General features: G+C 48.4%; 2 protein-coding genes across 2 annotated transcripts; one reads left to right on the top strand and one right to left on the bottom strand.

Annotated features, from left to right (window-relative positions):
- Nucleotides 1-48: 48 nt before the first annotated feature.
- HGSNAT (heparan-alpha-glucosaminide N-acetyltransferase) lies at nt 49-12,842 on the bottom strand. Its single transcript, XM_087735890.1, has 17 exons — nt 12,600-12,842; nt 12,190-12,329; nt 11,557-11,678; nt 10,512-10,581; nt 9,785-9,854; nt 8,589-8,695; nt 8,040-8,116; nt 7,379-7,409; nt 6,329-6,489; nt 5,845-5,960; nt 5,024-5,145; nt 4,296-4,422; nt 4,061-4,147; nt 2,780-2,857; nt 2,601-2,671; nt 2,349-2,461; nt 49-1,317 (listed from the first exon to the last, which is right to left on the bottom strand). The coding sequence occupies exons 1-17, from the start codon at nt 12,840-12,842 to the stop codon at nt 1,136-1,138; spliced, it is 1,917 nt and encodes a 638-aa protein (XP_087592016.1). The 3' UTR covers nt 49-1,135.
- A 35-nt stretch (nt 12,843-12,877) lies between these two features.
- On the top strand, nt 12,878-17,013 carry POMK (protein O-mannose kinase). Its single transcript, XM_009474648.2, has 2 exons — nt 12,878-13,504; nt 14,046-17,013. Exons 1-2 carry the CDS (start codon nt 13,217-13,219, stop codon nt 14,817-14,819), a joined length of 1,062 nt encoding a protein of 353 aa, XP_009472923.1. The 5' UTR covers nt 12,878-13,216; the 3' UTR covers nt 14,820-17,013.

Genomic DNA, 17,013 nt, shown 5'->3' with positions numbered 1-17,013 from the left:
GTGTGCGTCTTAGTTGTTTCCGTCTTTATACATACACAGAGAACGTAGCAGGGTATTTCATGCTCTTTATTAGCACTAGTTGGGAAATCGCAGCATGAGTGAAATTCCTGAATTTCCAAAAACTATTCTCTTACGTCGAATTCGTCTGCTGTCTCTTCCTTTTTGGCTGCCTTCTACCTGTATTGCTGGTTTTCCGACTCAGTGCCCTTACGTAAATCCATTTCTAAAGAGGACTGCTTTGCCTGAACTTTAGAAATACCCAAGTGATGATACAAAGTCAACAGGAACTGGTCTTTCTGCACTCCTAGAGTGGAGCAGATGAAACTCGGGCCTCATCCACGCGTGAGGCGTGTAACACAAAGGCCCAGAACATGCACCGACGGGCTGCCAACCCTGTAGCAGCAGCGTGCTGATTAACAAGCCAACAGAAGAGATCTTTGGCAGCAGGCTTCAGCAGGATCCTAAACGTAATGTTTTGATCCAAGACCAAACTGGAAGAACACAACGAAGAACAATCAGGTGAGTCACCACTTGGGCAGCACGCTGTAGCCCAGAGGTGCCCCTGAGCTCTCCCAGGCAGTCACTGCGCCACCGACCCAAGTGCAGGGCTGAGGCTGCTGCCGGTGCTCCTGAGCCAAAAAGGAGGCCGAGCGCAATGTGTGCCAGTAGCCAGGGTGGCACAGGCGTGCGGCAGGTGCCAAGGGTACCTACAGGCCCCAGACCACGTGGGTTAGGGGGGGCCTTGCCAGATGCAGCGACTGTTAGCGCAGTCCCGTTCTGATAACCCCTTGCACTCACCACCCAGATCCCTTGCAGTTCCTTTCGTAAGCACCATCAGGCTGTCTTTGACTGCCCGACTGTTGCAATGTGTTCAGTTTCTCTATGTGAAGGAGGGAGATCAGTAAAATATTTACAAAATACAGAAAACAGAAAGAGAGCAACTGCAGCAGACTAGTAAGTTTTTGCTAAATAGGACAATACGGTCCCTTAAGTCACATAAAAGTCTTCATGACAACTTCCATGGCACTGTAAACTTGGACTAGTATCCCTTTTTAGTAATTCAGCCTAGCAGGAGTGGCAGTATTTCAGGGTAATCCACCTGACGCACTTGCCCACAACACCTTGACCACCTCTATCAGATTTTCCAGAATATCCTTTTCCTGTAAAGTAAATACGATATTATGACCCAAAGAGTTGTCGCAGTGAGGTTTTGAGTCAGATGCTCTGCGTGGGATTGACTGTCTTGCATCTTCCACTTAAAAGGGAAATAGTTTTCAAACACTTCGTGTCCAGTGTAGACCAGGATTGAGTTCATTCCTGAAAGCAAGCACAGGTCATACCGTCGGAAGGAGCAGGCCTGAGCTTGCTTCAGAGTAAGCAGGCAGAGGCACGCCAGGCTTACGAAACAGAGCGGCACCGAGACAACAGCAGCTAATCACAACAGCTAATGTTACTTGCCCAAAGATGCTACACGCATGTGTTTTCAAATACAGTCTGAGGGGTTCTCTCCCCCAAAACTTTCATTGAAAAGAAATACGGACACCCTATACGCTAAATTGAAAATGCAACCAAATCAGTATCCTGCAATTTTATTGACGAGGATAATCACAGTTATTGTCTTCAGGGCGGCCACGTGCCAACCCTTTTGGTCAGATCTATTGCCTTTACAAACAAATGCTGACTGCCCTTCAAAGCTCTGGGATTTCTGGTAGGGGATACGATACCATGCTGGCACCCTACCCCTCGTCCTGGCCAGACACCAGACACCAAAGCTGCTGAAAGGTTCCCTCCGCTGTGGGTTTGCATTCTGTACTCCCATGTTTGTCAAGAGCCCGGTGTGGTTAGAACCGCAGTGGGATGCTCTGGGAGACAGGCTTATCTAAATACACAGAGGCAGAACCTACACGGCTGCCCGAGGGATTTCGTCTTCCACATCTTCAGAAGTGGTATTACTCTGTCGACAGGCCTTTGAGTTTACCACTAGGTTACCCAAGTCTCAGCAGTCCTTTCCAAAACCAGCTACGAACCAGCTGTGGTATTTTGCTTGGTACTAGGCAGCTGTTCCCTGGGACCTTAACTCGAGACCAAACTGAGAACGGTCATTTGGCAATAGCAGCTTCCAGCCCTCTCTTAAAGACCTGACAGCCCCTCTCTCCTAAATATCTGGTTTCGAGTGTCCCAGTTCTACGCAAAGATTCGGCTCAAGTTAATCATTCTGGCATCCTTCAGCTTACCTCATTCCAAATCCCAACTCTTTTAAAGACAAGGGAAGTGCAGAAAACATAAAAGGATAGTACCAGCGCAGAAAGAATTGGAAGGAATACGTTTCCTGCCGTGATTTTACTGACCTGGGTAGAAAAATGGAGCGCCCGACCAGAGTCTCTTGACATCCACAAGGTAATAGATCAGCAGTAAGAGGATGAAGGCAAAGCAGCTCATGGTTGTCACATACGATATTGACCTACACACATTTTCAGTAGAACGATTATTTAGGGAACTATGTGATACAGACAGATCTCAATACAAGAAAGGTAGAACGTTCTCCAAGGTAAAACGGTACTGTAACAAAATCAGACCAGAAGTTGTATCTCTCTGCTTACCATAAGTTCTTGTTTATGGGAATAAACCCTTCTTCTTTAGAACATTTTGTCAAGATAGCAGAAATGATTCCCTGAAATAGAAAGTTGCTGAAGTTTATATAACCACTGCAACATGTTTCAGAGATACCAAGTTTGCGTTGCATAAAAATACGTGTCTGTCTAAGAGCTACATGTCTTACCATTGCTATGCTCCATATGAAGAACCGAGTCATAACTTGTTTGTGCTGGTCTTTGTAGAACAAGATAATTTTTCCTGCCTAATACAAAAAGAATACAAAAAATGAATTAATGCCCATAAATGTAACTACATTTCAGGAGCCAGATACATTTGCCAACGGCTACCTGTGCTAAGACATAGGACACGAATAGGGTTTATATCAACTAAGTGGCTGAAAGGCTCGGCATGGGAACTCTTTGCAAAGAATGGACACAGACGGGGAAAATCCGTAAATGCAACCCACTCAGCAATAGAGGTGCACCTTTTCTCCCTTCCCTACTAAGTTAACGCTGAGGAAGGGGACGAGCAGCTTTGTTAGGTGAACACAGTGTGACTCGAGCTCCACCTCCATCCGCAAGCGATGCACAAAGGAGCAACGCCGCGTCGCCTCCCCAGCCAGCCTCGACAGCTTCTCCACAGCGCCACGTCGCACCCTGGCCTGCTCGGAGCACGTGCTCCTTTTCACACACCACTAAGAAGTGTGTCCTGATGACTTATGCCTCAGTGTCGCGCTTCTGTTCCAAGCTCTGCCCCGCAGAGATTCCCAAGCAGTTTTTGCCCAGTGCTACATGCGGTAACGTTCCTTTCCCAGCACAAGAGTTTCAGTTTGGTTAACAGCTGCTGTGCAGACAGAAAAGCCAGCAATGACTAACTAGAACTTCATCAAAAAGCGCCACGATACCCTATTTTAAACACGGTGGTGAGCTGTGAGCTTTGGACGTTGGTAACACTAATGTGAACCCCTGCCTCCCTCGTGTCTGAGAAGGTGAGCACACCCGTAGCACCTACGCAAGACGGCTGACACTGCACGTCAAGCAGAAAATTGGCAGCGGGGAACATGTACAGCTGCCACCTTTAAAATCATATGTTTAAAATGAAGCTGGGAAGTCTATGCATCTCTTGGCCCTGTTTTCCAACATGCAGAGCCAGCCTACTCCCAGCATAAGCCCAACCTTAAAACAAGCAAAGGAAGTTTCCGGGTGGATATTTTGCAAACTTCTTGTGTCCATCCCTTACAAAAACTGAGGAAAAAGTCTTGGTTTATCTAATGCAAGCTACTGCCAGGTTAGATTCCACTTCTCTGACACTCACCTCAGGCTAAGTCAGCCTGAAAGCATTGCTCTGGAAAACGTTTCCTTAGAACCAATCTCAGCCTTAAATAAAGAAACCAAGTTGCCTCCCCACTTCCAAGATTCCTTCAAATCTTCCCATTATAGCACACAGCCAGAAAGAAAAGAGGTACCTGCAGTCCCAGAAATGCCATAAAAATGGTATTTATGGTCCCCAGGATCCCTTCAGGATCATATGGCATCGTTGTTTGGTAAATCACCTTAGAGAGAAAACAGTTGTTACCGGGCACCTGAGCAACCAATCTCCTTTCTCTTCCACCCCCCTGCAGCCATCATTCCCAAGCCTCTCCTGACAGCTATGTTCCGTGCTCGCCTGCGGCTTCATGCTGCAAACCAAAAGCTACTTACACTTGAAGAGGGATGCTGATATATATGCTTTTCTCCAAGAAGCAAACGATCAATGTAACCAGCCGCTCCTCCAGTGCAGTTGGGATACTTTCCAAAGTCTCCAATGCCCCCAGGACCAAGATAGCCCCTAGGACAGAAGCAAACAAGGTACGGCACAAAGTGTTGGTACGCTCCACCGGAATAGTAGCTGGTCCACTGGCCCAGCACGCTAAACGCTCGGATGTTTTCCCTGGCCAGAGGCACACAGTGAAACACAGGTCCTACGTGACAGCTGGCTGGCGGCCACCCTGTTTTGATCATCGCAGTGCCGTGGGCAGCTGGGTGATGAGGGGACAGGCGGTATCGGGAGCCTAAAGCAATGCTTCAGTTCAGCCCTGGCTACCCAGCCGGCTGCTCCACCTGCTCTGCAGGTGCTGACCCTTTAAAGGGGCAAAGACAGAGACAGGGATGACATTGCGATGATCGCGTATTGCTGTACACAGACTTCAGGTAGATTTTAGTCCTCTTCTTTAGATAGAAAGGAACAATGATGTCACCTTTGTAACACCTGGTAATCTAGTACCAAAGTAAAGAGAGATTTTTCATATGATGAATGCTTCCCTTAACCCTGCTGGCCTAAAAGCTCTCCTCTTCGTTCTTTCCCTATGGCTAATAAAATGTATGTTGTACTCAGCGGAAGAAAAACAATCCGATGCCCCGTAGAAAGTAGTCTGAGCGCACGGTCTTACCTGGGACAGCCTGGCACTGGTAACAAAAAGGTCAGGCAGAGCCAAACGGCTTCTAACATCAGAATGAAAATCCACTGTGGCCAGTAGGGGAGAATATCCTGCAGGGCAGGACATGGCATCTCCTGCGCGAGATGGAGGGAGGCGGGTGTTAACTGGCAAGTAAAAACCATGCCCTTGGGGACATCCTGTACTTCCTGGCAGGCAGTCCCCCAGATACAAGAGGGAGCCGTTGTCGTTGTCGTTACAAAAGGGGGTTCTACCAATAGACCTTTCATCTGGACAAACGATTTCAGACACTTAGTTACTTGGGGGAGGGGGAGAAACAAACCAAAACAAAAGCCCACAATGTTTTTTAGCTTGGAAAATGTCAAAAGGAATTTTGATTCATGAGGAGAACAAAAGCCTTTTGGGAAAACAGACTCCAGAAGGGCCAAAAAGCAATATTACTTTCCCCTGCTGTGAAAAAACACTGCCAAAATTAACTGGGCAAAACACAGGCCACAGGACTTAGCATAGAGATGCCTGTCCCTGGGGTCCCTTGGTGGTGGAAAGTCACCAAAAGCGCCTGGGAATGCCTGCTTCTACGCACCATCTGAATGGATCGGTGAAATCCTCAAATACGGCAAAGCTAGATGTGATAAAACGCAGACTGGCACGCTGAAGGGTGCACGTTCCCCAAAATTTTTGCCAGGCCACACCGCACGTCAGATAAGATGCCACATGTTTTCTCATCATTTCTCATGTGTTCTTTGTGCCCAAACAAGAGCAAAAGCTCCCAAAGCCCACTCCAGTATCACCTGTCATCTCCCCACATAACTCACCAAGGTCCCACTCTCAGCCCCAGCTCTTGTAAACACGAGTTCGAGAGCAGCAACCACCAGGTACGTGAAGCCCAGCCTCTGGAGCACCCCAGGAATACGCAGATCATCCCAGGACACTGAAAAACATGCAAGCACTGTGGAAGAGGAGCAGACATGGGCTCTTCTGCAAATATGAAAGCTACCCTTCTCCAGGGAGAGCTGAGACCCACTGCACCTGCAGGTACAAGGGACACCTCCACTCTGCTTTCTGTAAATCATAACCCTGGGAAAGCCACCACTAAGAGGATAAACACCCGTCGGCACAGGGATCAAACAGAGAGAAGCGCATCAGTGCAGAACTGAACACCACTCCACAGGATACCATCAAACTGCCACCACACAACTGACCAGTACAGCAAGGCTGACACTGTTTTCTCAACAGCCCAGCCCAGGAGGCAGGAACAACAGTTGCAGAAATAGAAGGAAGAGAGCAAGTTCCACTCACATGGTCCAAGGCAGTAATTGGGATTCACAACTATGATTCCCAGCAGGATTAGCAGAAAACTCCTCCAGAGGATTTTCCCGAGCACCCTCCCCTTGGAACTTCCCCACCTCAGCATGGAGCTCAGTGACAGTGATATCGATGTCCCCATGATGAACACAAACCTGGAGAACAGAGCAGGTGGGAAATGGAGCTGACAGATGTCTCATCACACACGTGCATGACAGCAAACACTAAAGCTACCAGAGTGGCTTGCATTGGCCCAACAAAAATGCATGCACTGAGTGAAACTGGACAACTTTATTTCCTCTGTTTGCTAGGAATTCCTAGACAACTGAGCTTGCACTATGCGACCTTTCCACCTCTTTCAGTGGTAAACTGAGGCAATAAAGTTCAGGGAAGTAATTGCATTCTGGTATTTTTGCAGCAATATATATGCCACCAAAAAACTCCATTACCTGAAATTAAATTAGCATCTTCAGAGCAGTAAAACACAAGCTGCAAATCTATGATTCAAATTCAGAACTGACCCAACTCCTCCCTTCTAGATTAGGTTCACAGTCCAAGTCCAGCCCTCGTCTTCAAGAGTAACCACAACTGGTGTATGTTTTAGAGAAGCATGCTAGGGGCAGATGGGATAACTGCTTCCCTGTAAGACGATTCTCTAGTTATAGAGAGATTAGCTTAATCTAGAATTCCCTTGGCTATTTTATCTCTAGATACACATCAGTCCAGCTTTGAATCTTGCCAGATTGACTGCCTTCAACACAGTAGCGTGGCAGTGAGCTCCTCCGGGATACTGCAGGGTAACCCTGAGCCTCCCACTGACGTTGTCTGGGGGGAGGAAGGAGGATGTGGGGCAGCCAAAAGCACTTAGCTCTTCTACTGGTTCATAAGCATGATGCCGTTATCTGGAGGGGCAGATTCCTATCATTCCTATCAAATTCATCCCTCCAAACACATCTCCACATGGAGGCAAGGTGCACGCGTTCTCCTTGCAACCCTTCACATAAAGAAGCACTTGATGCAGAACTCTCCTTCAGGAAGACTTACCATGGAAACACCAGATCTGCCACTGTTAATCCTACAGAGAAATACGAAGGAACACATTATTTACCTCGAACCCTCCCTAAATTTTAACAACATTATTGTCGAGTTTCCAGAGGAATTGCAGGCAGCTTGCAATTATTTGATGCCTCAACATCTAAAACACGTTATAAACAAAACTTACAAATTGCTAATCATCTTGCTTCACTGCTTTTACCATTCTTCAAAAATAGGGTCAGAACTGACTGGTGTGTCTTGGGAAAGATTTCAGGGATGGGGTCCTTGCTGTCCTCCACTAGGGCAGCACGATGCCTGACCCCTTCCCCATCAGCTTGCCAATCAAGGCATTGTGTTTGTACAGCATCGAGCACCATCAGCTTGACTGTGGTCATTAAACAACAGAGAAAACTTAAAGATATGAACCTGTGTCAAAAATGAAAAGGTTACACACAGATGGTGATCTGAAACCAGTCCGCCACTGTGTGACAAGCAGGACTACGCACTGCTTTGCCCATTAACCTAACAGGCCAGATAGCCTGCTGAAGCAAACTGGCACAGCGTCCCAGCCTTCAGCTGAGCAACAGCTCGCTGCAGCAGCTGCAATGCTAACCATATCTAGATACTGCTACAGTTAAAACCCAGATTAACTGTCTCAATTGTACTTTACCATTCCAACTTTCATGTTTGAAGAACCAGTATTTTCCTCCTCCATAGTTAACAAACACCATAATTATAAGAGAGAGCCTAAAAAGACAACAAGAAAAACACACACAAGGTATCACATGTCGATGAAATACACATATATGAACACACAGTTAATGTTTACCCCCATCAAAACATTTCTAACTGTGAGATCTGGTTTATTTTATTTTTAAAGCAAGATTATGTACAAGGTTTCCAGCTTTGCCAACCAGGAAGCAGTGTTTCAAAGATCATGGGTGGCGGTGAACCAAAGTAAGCTCCTTCACATCGCGTTTTCGCACTGAACATATGTTGTTCTTTTCCACCCTCTGCCACAACTTCAATGTTTCCTCAAACTAGATCAACTGCAAAGTGTTTTGGAAAATCCAAGAATTAAAACCTTGATTATCTTCCAAGTAAAACAGACCCCCTTGAACCGTCCATCTGCTACATATTTCCATACACTGTCAAACCGCCATTGGAAAAATCTCATTCCCCTTGGAAGAGTTGCTTTTGAGCAAGGTCTTATGCTCACCCTCGGAAAGTGTCCAGGGAACGCAGCCGCTGCCGAGAGGCTGTGCTCCACAAACGCAGGGTGGGATCACTGCTAGCGGAGTCTGTTGTGTTCGGGGACCCGAGCTCCTTCAGGAACAAACCAGACACATGAAGGGCAAGTCAGCAGCTGCATCAGCTGCCTAAGGAACAGAGGTCAGCAAACTGCAAACTTTCACATACTGTGTTTGTCTTTGTTCTCCCCATCTTCCTTTTTGTTTCCCCACTTGCTACTTCTAACCCCTTCATGGCTCCACCATATTGCAACAATATTTGCAGATGCTCCACACTCCACCTTTGACCAGGGTGGAAACAACAACGCAGTGAAAAGAGCCTGTGTTTGAGACTCATGAGAGTTGGGTCCAGTCCAAATCAGCCACAGGCTTGCCGTCACTGAGTGCCGCTTTACAACAGAGCTGAGCAGATCCAGTTGCTGACTCTCAAACACAAGCCGTCCCATCCCACCCCATCAGAACTTGTCTGACACCACAGAGAGACTGTTTAGAGAGCTTAACCAGCAGAAAATGAATCCTTCTAAATGCAAGGGTGGCTTCTTTCCAATCGAGTTCCCTAAATTACTCTAGTCAGCCGCAGTGACAGCATACAGAAGCAGACATCGCTGTAACACAGCTATGGGAAGGAACAACTACAAGAACTGCTGCAGAGCTCTGCTCTCAAGTCTTTTGATTCTAGACAGGTTTGGACTTCCTAGATGTGAAGCCCAGACTGTGATGATCTATCTACATTCTAGTACAAAACACGGCTCACGCAGAAATGTCAGCTCTAGGGCTGCCAGAGAAATCTTAAGTGTAGATCCTGCTAAAATTCCTACTGTGCTGGAAGCAGACATGAAAGCTGGCATTTCTTCCTTTCCCTTACATGGTCTATGTCAGAAGGGGACAGGTTTGCTTCAAGGGAACTAAAGAGGGCACAAAGCTGTATGTTCAAGACTTGCAAGAGCTCTACTGGGAATCCACTAAACTTGTGTGGAAACCCAGTCTAGACTCTCCACTGACATAAAATTGCCTGTCTGACATCACTACAAGATTTGCCAAGGGGAACACGCACAAGGGGAAGATGATTACTAATAAACAAAAGTCCCTCGATGTCTAGATAGTGTGTGTTCCTCAGAGCTGAAAACACTACAGAATGCAAATTAAAGATACTGTGGTCACTCACAGAATTGATCAGACGATCGGTTTCTCTGGGGTTCAGTTTCTTGTAAACCCAGTTTCTGACTGGATCAATTCTGAAAATTAGTAACAGTTTAAAACACAAAACAAAACAAGAAGCACTTTATAGCCAATTTCATTGTAATATCAACTATTTTGCAGCATAAATCAAAGGTTGGGACAGTCCCTATTTCTGTTTTCCCAGCTCACATACATAACACTGAGATTCAGCCAGTACCTGGAACCGCAGTTAAGTCCCGGTATGTAATTACACTGCCACAAGCTCCGGTTCAGGGGCTTTATTCTCGGGTTGTTTACAGGCAGGGATGACTCACGTCATTCGGTGCACAGGACAGAAGGCTGCATGTGCTACACACGCTTAGGTCCCGCTGGCGCGTATTGCCGATTCAGGGCTAGACCCAGGAACAAATCACGGGAGGGTGAGGCAGGGTGTGCGCGAGCTTACAGCAGATGTCAGCCACTCTGCAGTAACTGTTCTACACACAAACTAACAAGGCTGCAAAATACCCCTCGAGGGAAATCGTATCACTCTGTACTTATTATCGTATGGACAGCTACCACAGCTTAACTTGTACATGGCAACCTGATAACAGGATCTGATCTGCAGGCAGGGCTACAGCGGGACTCTGAAGCACTACCACACTACCACGCGTGTTTTGAAACTGCCAGCCCCACTTCACGTGCGAGGAGGTATTACAATACTGTTCACTTACTTCATAAAAAGGCGCCCAACAATCAGGATAGCAAGGATCCCCATGTAAACCAGGAAAGCAAAGAGAATAGCTACATGAAAGAGAGAAGAACACAACTCTATAAATGCTCTAACAAAACCATTCAGCAGCCTGGGCTTGGCCAAGTGTGACACGAACATGACAAAAAGCCCAACCCACCAATCATCACACCACCTTCTCCGTGCAATACATATCCCCATCCCGAGTCCCAAAGGAAAAAAAAAAAAAACAAAACAAACACAACAAACCCCAAAACAAACCAAAACAAAAGCAGGCTAGTTTCAAAGTGCAGCTCAGTGACTGCGCATCTTGGCATAAAAAAGGCAAAATAGAACTGCACTGCATCACAAGGCAATGGTGAGGAAGGAGTCGATGTGCTATATGTTCTGAAGAAGAAACTAGAGTTTTAGAAACAGCCTCAACACGAAGAAGACAGGGGAGAGGGTAATACAGCAAGTTTGCAAGCATGGAGAATTTTTCTTTACAGTTGGAAAACTGGAAGGACTGAAGAACAACTTAATGTAAAGGAAAAGAATGGAAGAGACGTAAACAAGTTTGAAACAGCCCTGGAAAAGAGATGAACAAAAAAGCAATATGTAAGGTTTAAAATTAAAAGCGCAACAACAAACAAAAATCCAAACACTGTATGAATTGTTTCCTATTTTGTGAGAGAAGTAAGACAGATGGAAGAAGAGGGAGGATTCTGTGTACATACATAAACATTAGGGAAACAGGAACTAACTATGAAAATATTTTCCTCTGGACACATACCCACTGATTTTTCTGGGCTAACCCCTGCTGCAAAAAGGCTGTGGTCATACAGTATATCATGTGAAGAGGCCTGATCCTGGTCAGGGCCTCAAGATGGGTACACAAAACATAAGGAGGTAAAATGCTGAGAGGGAAGAGGAGCAAGCCCATGACACATCAGCACAGCGTGACTGGCTGCACAGGCTTTTTAGGAAGTTGGTTCTGCTGCGACACATGCAAGTTGTGGAATGAAAGCGGAAAACAGAGCATTACATACGGAGGTAGCTGTTGATAGGGCCTTCATTGACGACTAGGTCACAAGAAACAGTTTTGGTGCTTGTACTTAGGGTCTTTACCACAAGGGAATAATTGCCAAACTCTCCAAAATGATACTGAATCCTGCAAAGGATAAAGGAAACGGAACTTGCTGAGCCATCGCCGCTATGTTCAAGTACCACAGCAGCATTTGGGGGGCTGTAAGCCTGAATGCTCGGAGGAAAGGCAAGCTGAAAACTGGGCCTGACAGCGTGATCTAGCAAGGAGCTGCCTGGCTCTGCCTTTGACAAGCATTACCCTCCCCTAGCCCAACACAGATGCTTTACCACACATGCGCTGCCTGCTACATCACCTGTCGTCTTGAACTACAGCCTCTCTGCAAGAGAAACCAGGCGCTGCCTCAACACATACCGTTTCGGCTCCTGCTCGCGCCTAGATCCTTTCAGCACAATTACAATGTAGTTACAGCAGCGGGGGGAAGACTGAGCTCTAGGTCTGAACAGTCAGGAAAAAGGAGGTGATGAGCAGGCAATAAATAGGCGCATGGCCTTAAGAAAAAAAAAAAAACAAACAAAAAACCGAACAAAATATAGGATAGGGCTATCCAGGTGTTCTCTGTGGCTGGGCCACGTACTTGCAGAGCTCTCTGTCACCCACAGAGCCGTTGAGCAAAAGGGTGAGTGGATGCTGGGTATCGACCGTTACTGCCGCCGTGCCCGGTTTGCTCCGGCTCCCGTTGCTTGGTGGGACGAACGCCAGGAACTGGTACAAGCACTGTGGAAGAAGAGGGTGCAGGGAGCTCATCAGTGCCGAAGGAGGGTGAGAGGGGGCCCTGCGTTGCGTAGCGGCAAAGGGGAAGATGCCCAGGGGCTGGAGCAGCTCCCGCTGCGGGGCTCCCCGGCGTCCCGCTCGCACGTAAAACCGAAGCAACCCGGCCGAGGCACCGGGAGACGCCAGAAAGCCCAGCAGCCCCGCCGAGGGCCGGGGGGTGCCGCACACACGGCACAGCCCCGGCACAGCCCCGCCGCGGCTCCCTCCGCTCACCTGGTGGCAGGCGCCGGAGAGGGCGGCGAGGCGGAGGCCCGGCGGGGGCAGCTCGTTGCGGACGAGCAGCAGGGCCTGGTCCATCCGCCCCGGGGGGCGCCGCTCCGCCGCCCCGCCGCGGGGCCCGGGCCCGCTCCCCTCCGGCGGGCCCTCCCCGTGCGGCTGCGTGAGGCCGGGCGCCATCAGCAGGGCGCCCAGCGCCGCTGCCGCCGCCGCCACCAGCCCCGCCGCCGCCGCCGCCATGTCGCTGCGCTCCGCCCCGGGGCGGCGCCGCCGCCACCGCCCTGCGCGGCCGCGGCGGGGCCGGGAAGCGCCGTCGGTCCTTCCCCGCCCCGGCCGCCGGTGCTGTGTTTTCCGGGGTGAAGCGTCCCTGCCCGGGGCGGCCCGCAGCCCCGGCCCTCCTGCTCGGGAAGCCCGGAGGATGAACAGCGAGGCGAGCGTCGAGCTTGAGGCCGCCCTCAGGTCACCGCCGCCAGGCCGGGCCTTTCTCCTGGGCCGCAGGCTCAGGCGGCGCAGCTGCTGCGAGGCAACGGCGTAGCCTGCAATGAACGTTCCCTGGGCTGGGAAGAGGGTCCCGCTTAGCCCCCCTCTTCCACGGGGATGCAGAAGGCACGGCCATGGAAAAGAAACCGCACTTCGCTAGGAGGGAGTTTCCTCCCAGGGAGGCGTCGTCCCTCTCGTTGGCGTTACTGCTCGCCACCGTCCTGCTCCTTAACGCCCTTCTCTACCTGTACCTCAACAAGTTTTACGTCTCTTCAGGACGCGCCGAAACGGACCCCAGCCTCTGCTCTTTCGGGTACTTCAGGTTGGGAGCGGCAAAGAATTGCTCCCCATGGCTCTCCTGCGAAGCCATAAATAGGGAAGTCAGGAAACTCAAGTGTGTTGGTGAAGGCGCTGTGAAAAAGGTGAGTTTGGTTTTCTCTTCTTCTCTCCTGTGGATAAAGAGCTTTCACTGTTTGCTGGCTAATTAATGCCCATACTGCTGTTACAATTATCCTCGCAGCAGCTAATTACTGTAGACATCCAGGGGCGTATGGCTACTGATAAGGTGCACAGAACAGGTAGGAGAGTGTGACCGGAGCCCTGGGCCACCTCCCTGACACCGAACGACATCCAGCTACGCAAGAAAAACCACAGAGATCGGTGAAGCGCTTGTGGAGCGTGGTACAATCGTGGCAGAGTAAGACTGGCTGGTTGGGTGCTACGAAATAATTTAATTCACCTGCCTTGCCCATTCCAAAGAAAACTTAGGAAATCACGATGTAATTACGACGTTGGTAAGGGCTTGCTGTGACAGGTACATGGCCCTGCCCAAAGGCTTGACTGTGCCTGGTGACTGTAATTTGCGGTTGTGACCAAGCAGTCACTTGGAGGTCAGCGGCAGCTGGTAGCCGACTGTGGAAGAAGGCTCTCCATGTGTCTTACGTGTCTCTTGTCTGTTCTCAGGTCTTCCTTTCCGAGTGGAAGGAAAACAAAGTGGTCCTTTCACAGCTCACCAACTCAGAGCTGAAGGAGGACTTTCTCCACGGACTGAAGATGCTGAAAGCACTTCAAAGCAAGCATGTTGTCCGGCTGCTTGGCTACTGTGAACACCAGTTCACAATCCTCACCGAGTACCATCCTCTAGGCTCCCTGAGGGGCCTGAATGAAACTCTCCACATCCCCAAGTACAAGGGCATGAACACCTGGCATCGCAGGCTGATGCTTGCTATGGACTACGTGGGCGTCATTCAGTACCTGCACAGCAGCCCTCTGGGCACCTTAGTGATGTGCGACTCGAATGACCTGGACAAGGTCCTCTCTCAGTATCTCCTCACAAGTGACTTTCACATCCTGGTGAACGATTTGGACGCTTTGCCTCTTGTGAACAGGAGTGCCGGCAAGCTGGTGAAGTGCGGTCATCGGGAGCTCCGGGGTGAGTTTGTAGCTCCCGAGCAGCGTTGGCCCTATGGAGAAGAAGTGCCCTTCGAGGATGACCTCATGCCCCCCTATGACGAGAAAACAGACATCTGGAAAATCCCAGATGTCTCCAATTTTTTCTTGGGCCACGTTGAAGGAAGTGACATTGTGCGACTGCATTTGTTTGACATCCATGCAGCATGTAAGAAGGAGGACCCGGCTGAAAGGCCTTCTGCCCAAGAGGTCTTAGACACCTACAGGAAAGTTTTAACTCTGCTTATTCGGGAGGCGGCCATGCCTGGTACTAGGGAAATGTTATAGTAAATCACGAAACAAACAACATACTGAAGTTGACGTCCTTCCTATTTATTTAGCTTGCCTGAAGGGCAAAATCTCTGTCCGCAAAACTGAGAAGATAAGAACAACCGAACTTGTACTTTTTGATGTAAAAAAAAAAAAATAAATCCGCCCAATGCTGGAGTTGCACAAGCTTCCCATTGGCATGTTTAATCTATCATTAGAAGGGGAGGAGGGAGAGAAATGAAGTTGTGTGGGTGCGGGGGGAAATTTGTTCCTCAAGGAATAATAAATTTTCTTTTGCAACATTTACACAAAAACTCTTTTAAAAAAATTACAGAAAAATAGTTAAAAAAAGAAAATTGGCCCACTTAAACTGGTTGGCCGAGGACTGGAGAGCAGAGACCATGGCATGTCCCCTACAAGCTTTGTGCTGATTCCTGTGGCTTTGGCCCATGTCTTACCTACAAAGTCCTCACCCACTTTCCCATGGAGTAAAAGCAGTGGGTGAAGCCCGACGCCAGAGCCCCAGCAGCAGTCTCTCCCTGATGGATGGGGAATAGGTTGGTTTTGGAGCTGTACGACCATTGCTCTGTGGGCCCCGCATCCCACACCAGCAAGAATGTGGCCAGTTAGTAAGCACGCAGATGATGCAGATCCCAAAGAGACTGCTTACAGACACGTGCTCTTGGTTTTTAAGCCTTTGCCCCGTAGTGTTCTCAGATGGGCTCAGGTGAAGCTGTAAAACAGGAGTCTCTTGCTCTTTTTTTAATCCACAGATACGCTGAGCACTTTGGAAGAGAGCTGAAGCACATATTTTTTTTTCATTCACTTATCTTTGGAAAGCTTTTGGTACCTACATGGATGCGGCAGCCTTGTACCAACAGCTGGAGAGGAAGAACAATGATGCCTTAATCCAGCAGTAGGGTCTGTTTGGTGGGACTGGAATGTACTTGTTCTCTCAGTGACAAAACAGGAATAGTATGAGTGAGACACATGGACTCTACCATTACGCACCTGAGGACTTTCCGTTCTGCAGACTAGGTCTTCGAAAGACTTAAGGGCCCGAGACAACTTTCATGTTTTGACTTGAGAGGTGATTTGTGAGCAGAGAAGTACATGGTCCTTTCTGCTGAAGGGTTTGGTTCTGTTCTTTGCTGTGCTGATCTTCCTCTTCACCTAAACAAGCCGTGTTATGACTGCACTGGGAACATGCAGTCGATTTGTATACATAATGTTCAAACGCATGTGTGTTCAACTGCTACCAAAATTTTATTATAAATGGGAACACTTTCCTGCGGATTACTAAATTCATACCTGATTTCATACAATGCCAGCAGGAGCCCTTTAAAGGCTGCTCATCATGGCTTTCCTTTCCCTCTGGGGAGTCTACTTTCTTAAATTAGCTGATTTTTGCCATTTTTCATTTGTGTAGTCCTTCCTGGCAGTTTTCCTGCTCATGTTGTCAGGAAGCAAAGCTCAGAAGTCAGGGTCTCCGAAAGAGAACAATGATTTTGGATGCTTCGTGTTTGTTTTGGACTTTGACTCAAAACACCTTAAAGAAGCCTGGGGAAAAAGAATGCTCTCTCTGTTGTAATTGTATCGTCCAGCCCATGAACTCTTGAGTTGTTATTATTAGGGTTAGAGTTCCAGCACGAATCCAGGATGTGCAACAGTTGGAAAAGCATCCTGTTACAGCTCTTCAAAGCCAGGGATCAAGCTTTGAAGGGCCAAGAGTCATTGCATGTGCCCCCAGCAATAACTTGTTACCTCTTGTTAGCCATCATGTATACTTGAAAGAGAAATCAGCATCTGTTGGCCGTGAAGTAAACATACCATGCGTTTTTTATGAGAGAGCAAGGACAGACAAGAATAACCTGCCAGGCTTCTTATGCTGGTCTCTCTTGGTTAGGACAAGCTTCTGCTTGGATTCTTGTTCTGTTGTGTCCCTTTGCACCTTGCAAACAGCCATATTAATTTCACAGAGTGAAAAACAAATGAGGACAAATTCTGGTTCTGAGTAACTATCTTGCCGTGGAGACATCTCTGTTCCTGGATGAAGTAGTTACAAATTTTTCAAGAAAAGGTGTCTCCCTGAATATTCACCCTGAGCACTGGGTCCTCCGCATGTCTCTTCCCCATTCCTTCTCCCTCAGCTTGTGTGTTGTCCAGCGTTGTATTTCAGCAGGAATAAATTACGTTTGTTCTGAATACAGCA

The sequence above is a fragment of the Nipponia nippon genome, unplaced genomic scaffold (assembly GCF_047370975.1).
Source record: "Nipponia nippon isolate SJK-2023a ecotype South Korea unplaced genomic scaffold, ASM4737097v1 scaffold_6, whole genome shotgun sequence".
Classification (NCBI taxonomy): domain Eukaryota; kingdom Metazoa; phylum Chordata; class Aves; order Pelecaniformes; family Threskiornithidae; genus Nipponia; species Nipponia nippon.
The sequence above is the reverse complement of the archived record's forward strand: the minus strand, read 5'-3'. Positions and strand labels throughout refer to the sequence as shown.

What these genes read in the sequence shown, in the direction of transcription:
- POMK (XM_009474648.2), top strand. Translation starts at nt 13,217, where the DNA reads ATGGAAAAGAAACCGCACTTCGCTAGGAGGGAGTTTCCTCCCAGGGAG. An exon ending in GTGAAGGCGCTGTGAAAAAG is followed by an intron (nt 13,505 to 14,045) that starts GTGAGTTTGGTT and finishes GTCTGTTCTCAG; the next exon opens with GTCTTCCTTTCCGAGTGGAA.
- HGSNAT (XM_087735890.1), bottom strand. Translation starts at nt 12,842, where the DNA reads ATGGCGGCGGCGGCGGCGGGGCTGGTGGCGGCGGCGGCAGCGGCGCTG. An exon ending in TCTCCGGCGCCTGCCACCAG is followed by an intron (nt 12,330 to 12,599) that starts GTGAGCGGAGGG and finishes CTTCTTCCACAG; the next exon opens with TGCTTGTACCAGTTCCTGGC. An exon ending in CAATTACTGCCTTGGACCAT is followed by an intron (nt 5,961 to 6,328) that starts GTGAGTGGAACT and finishes CATGTTTTTCAG; the next exon opens with TGTCCTGGGATGATCTGCGT.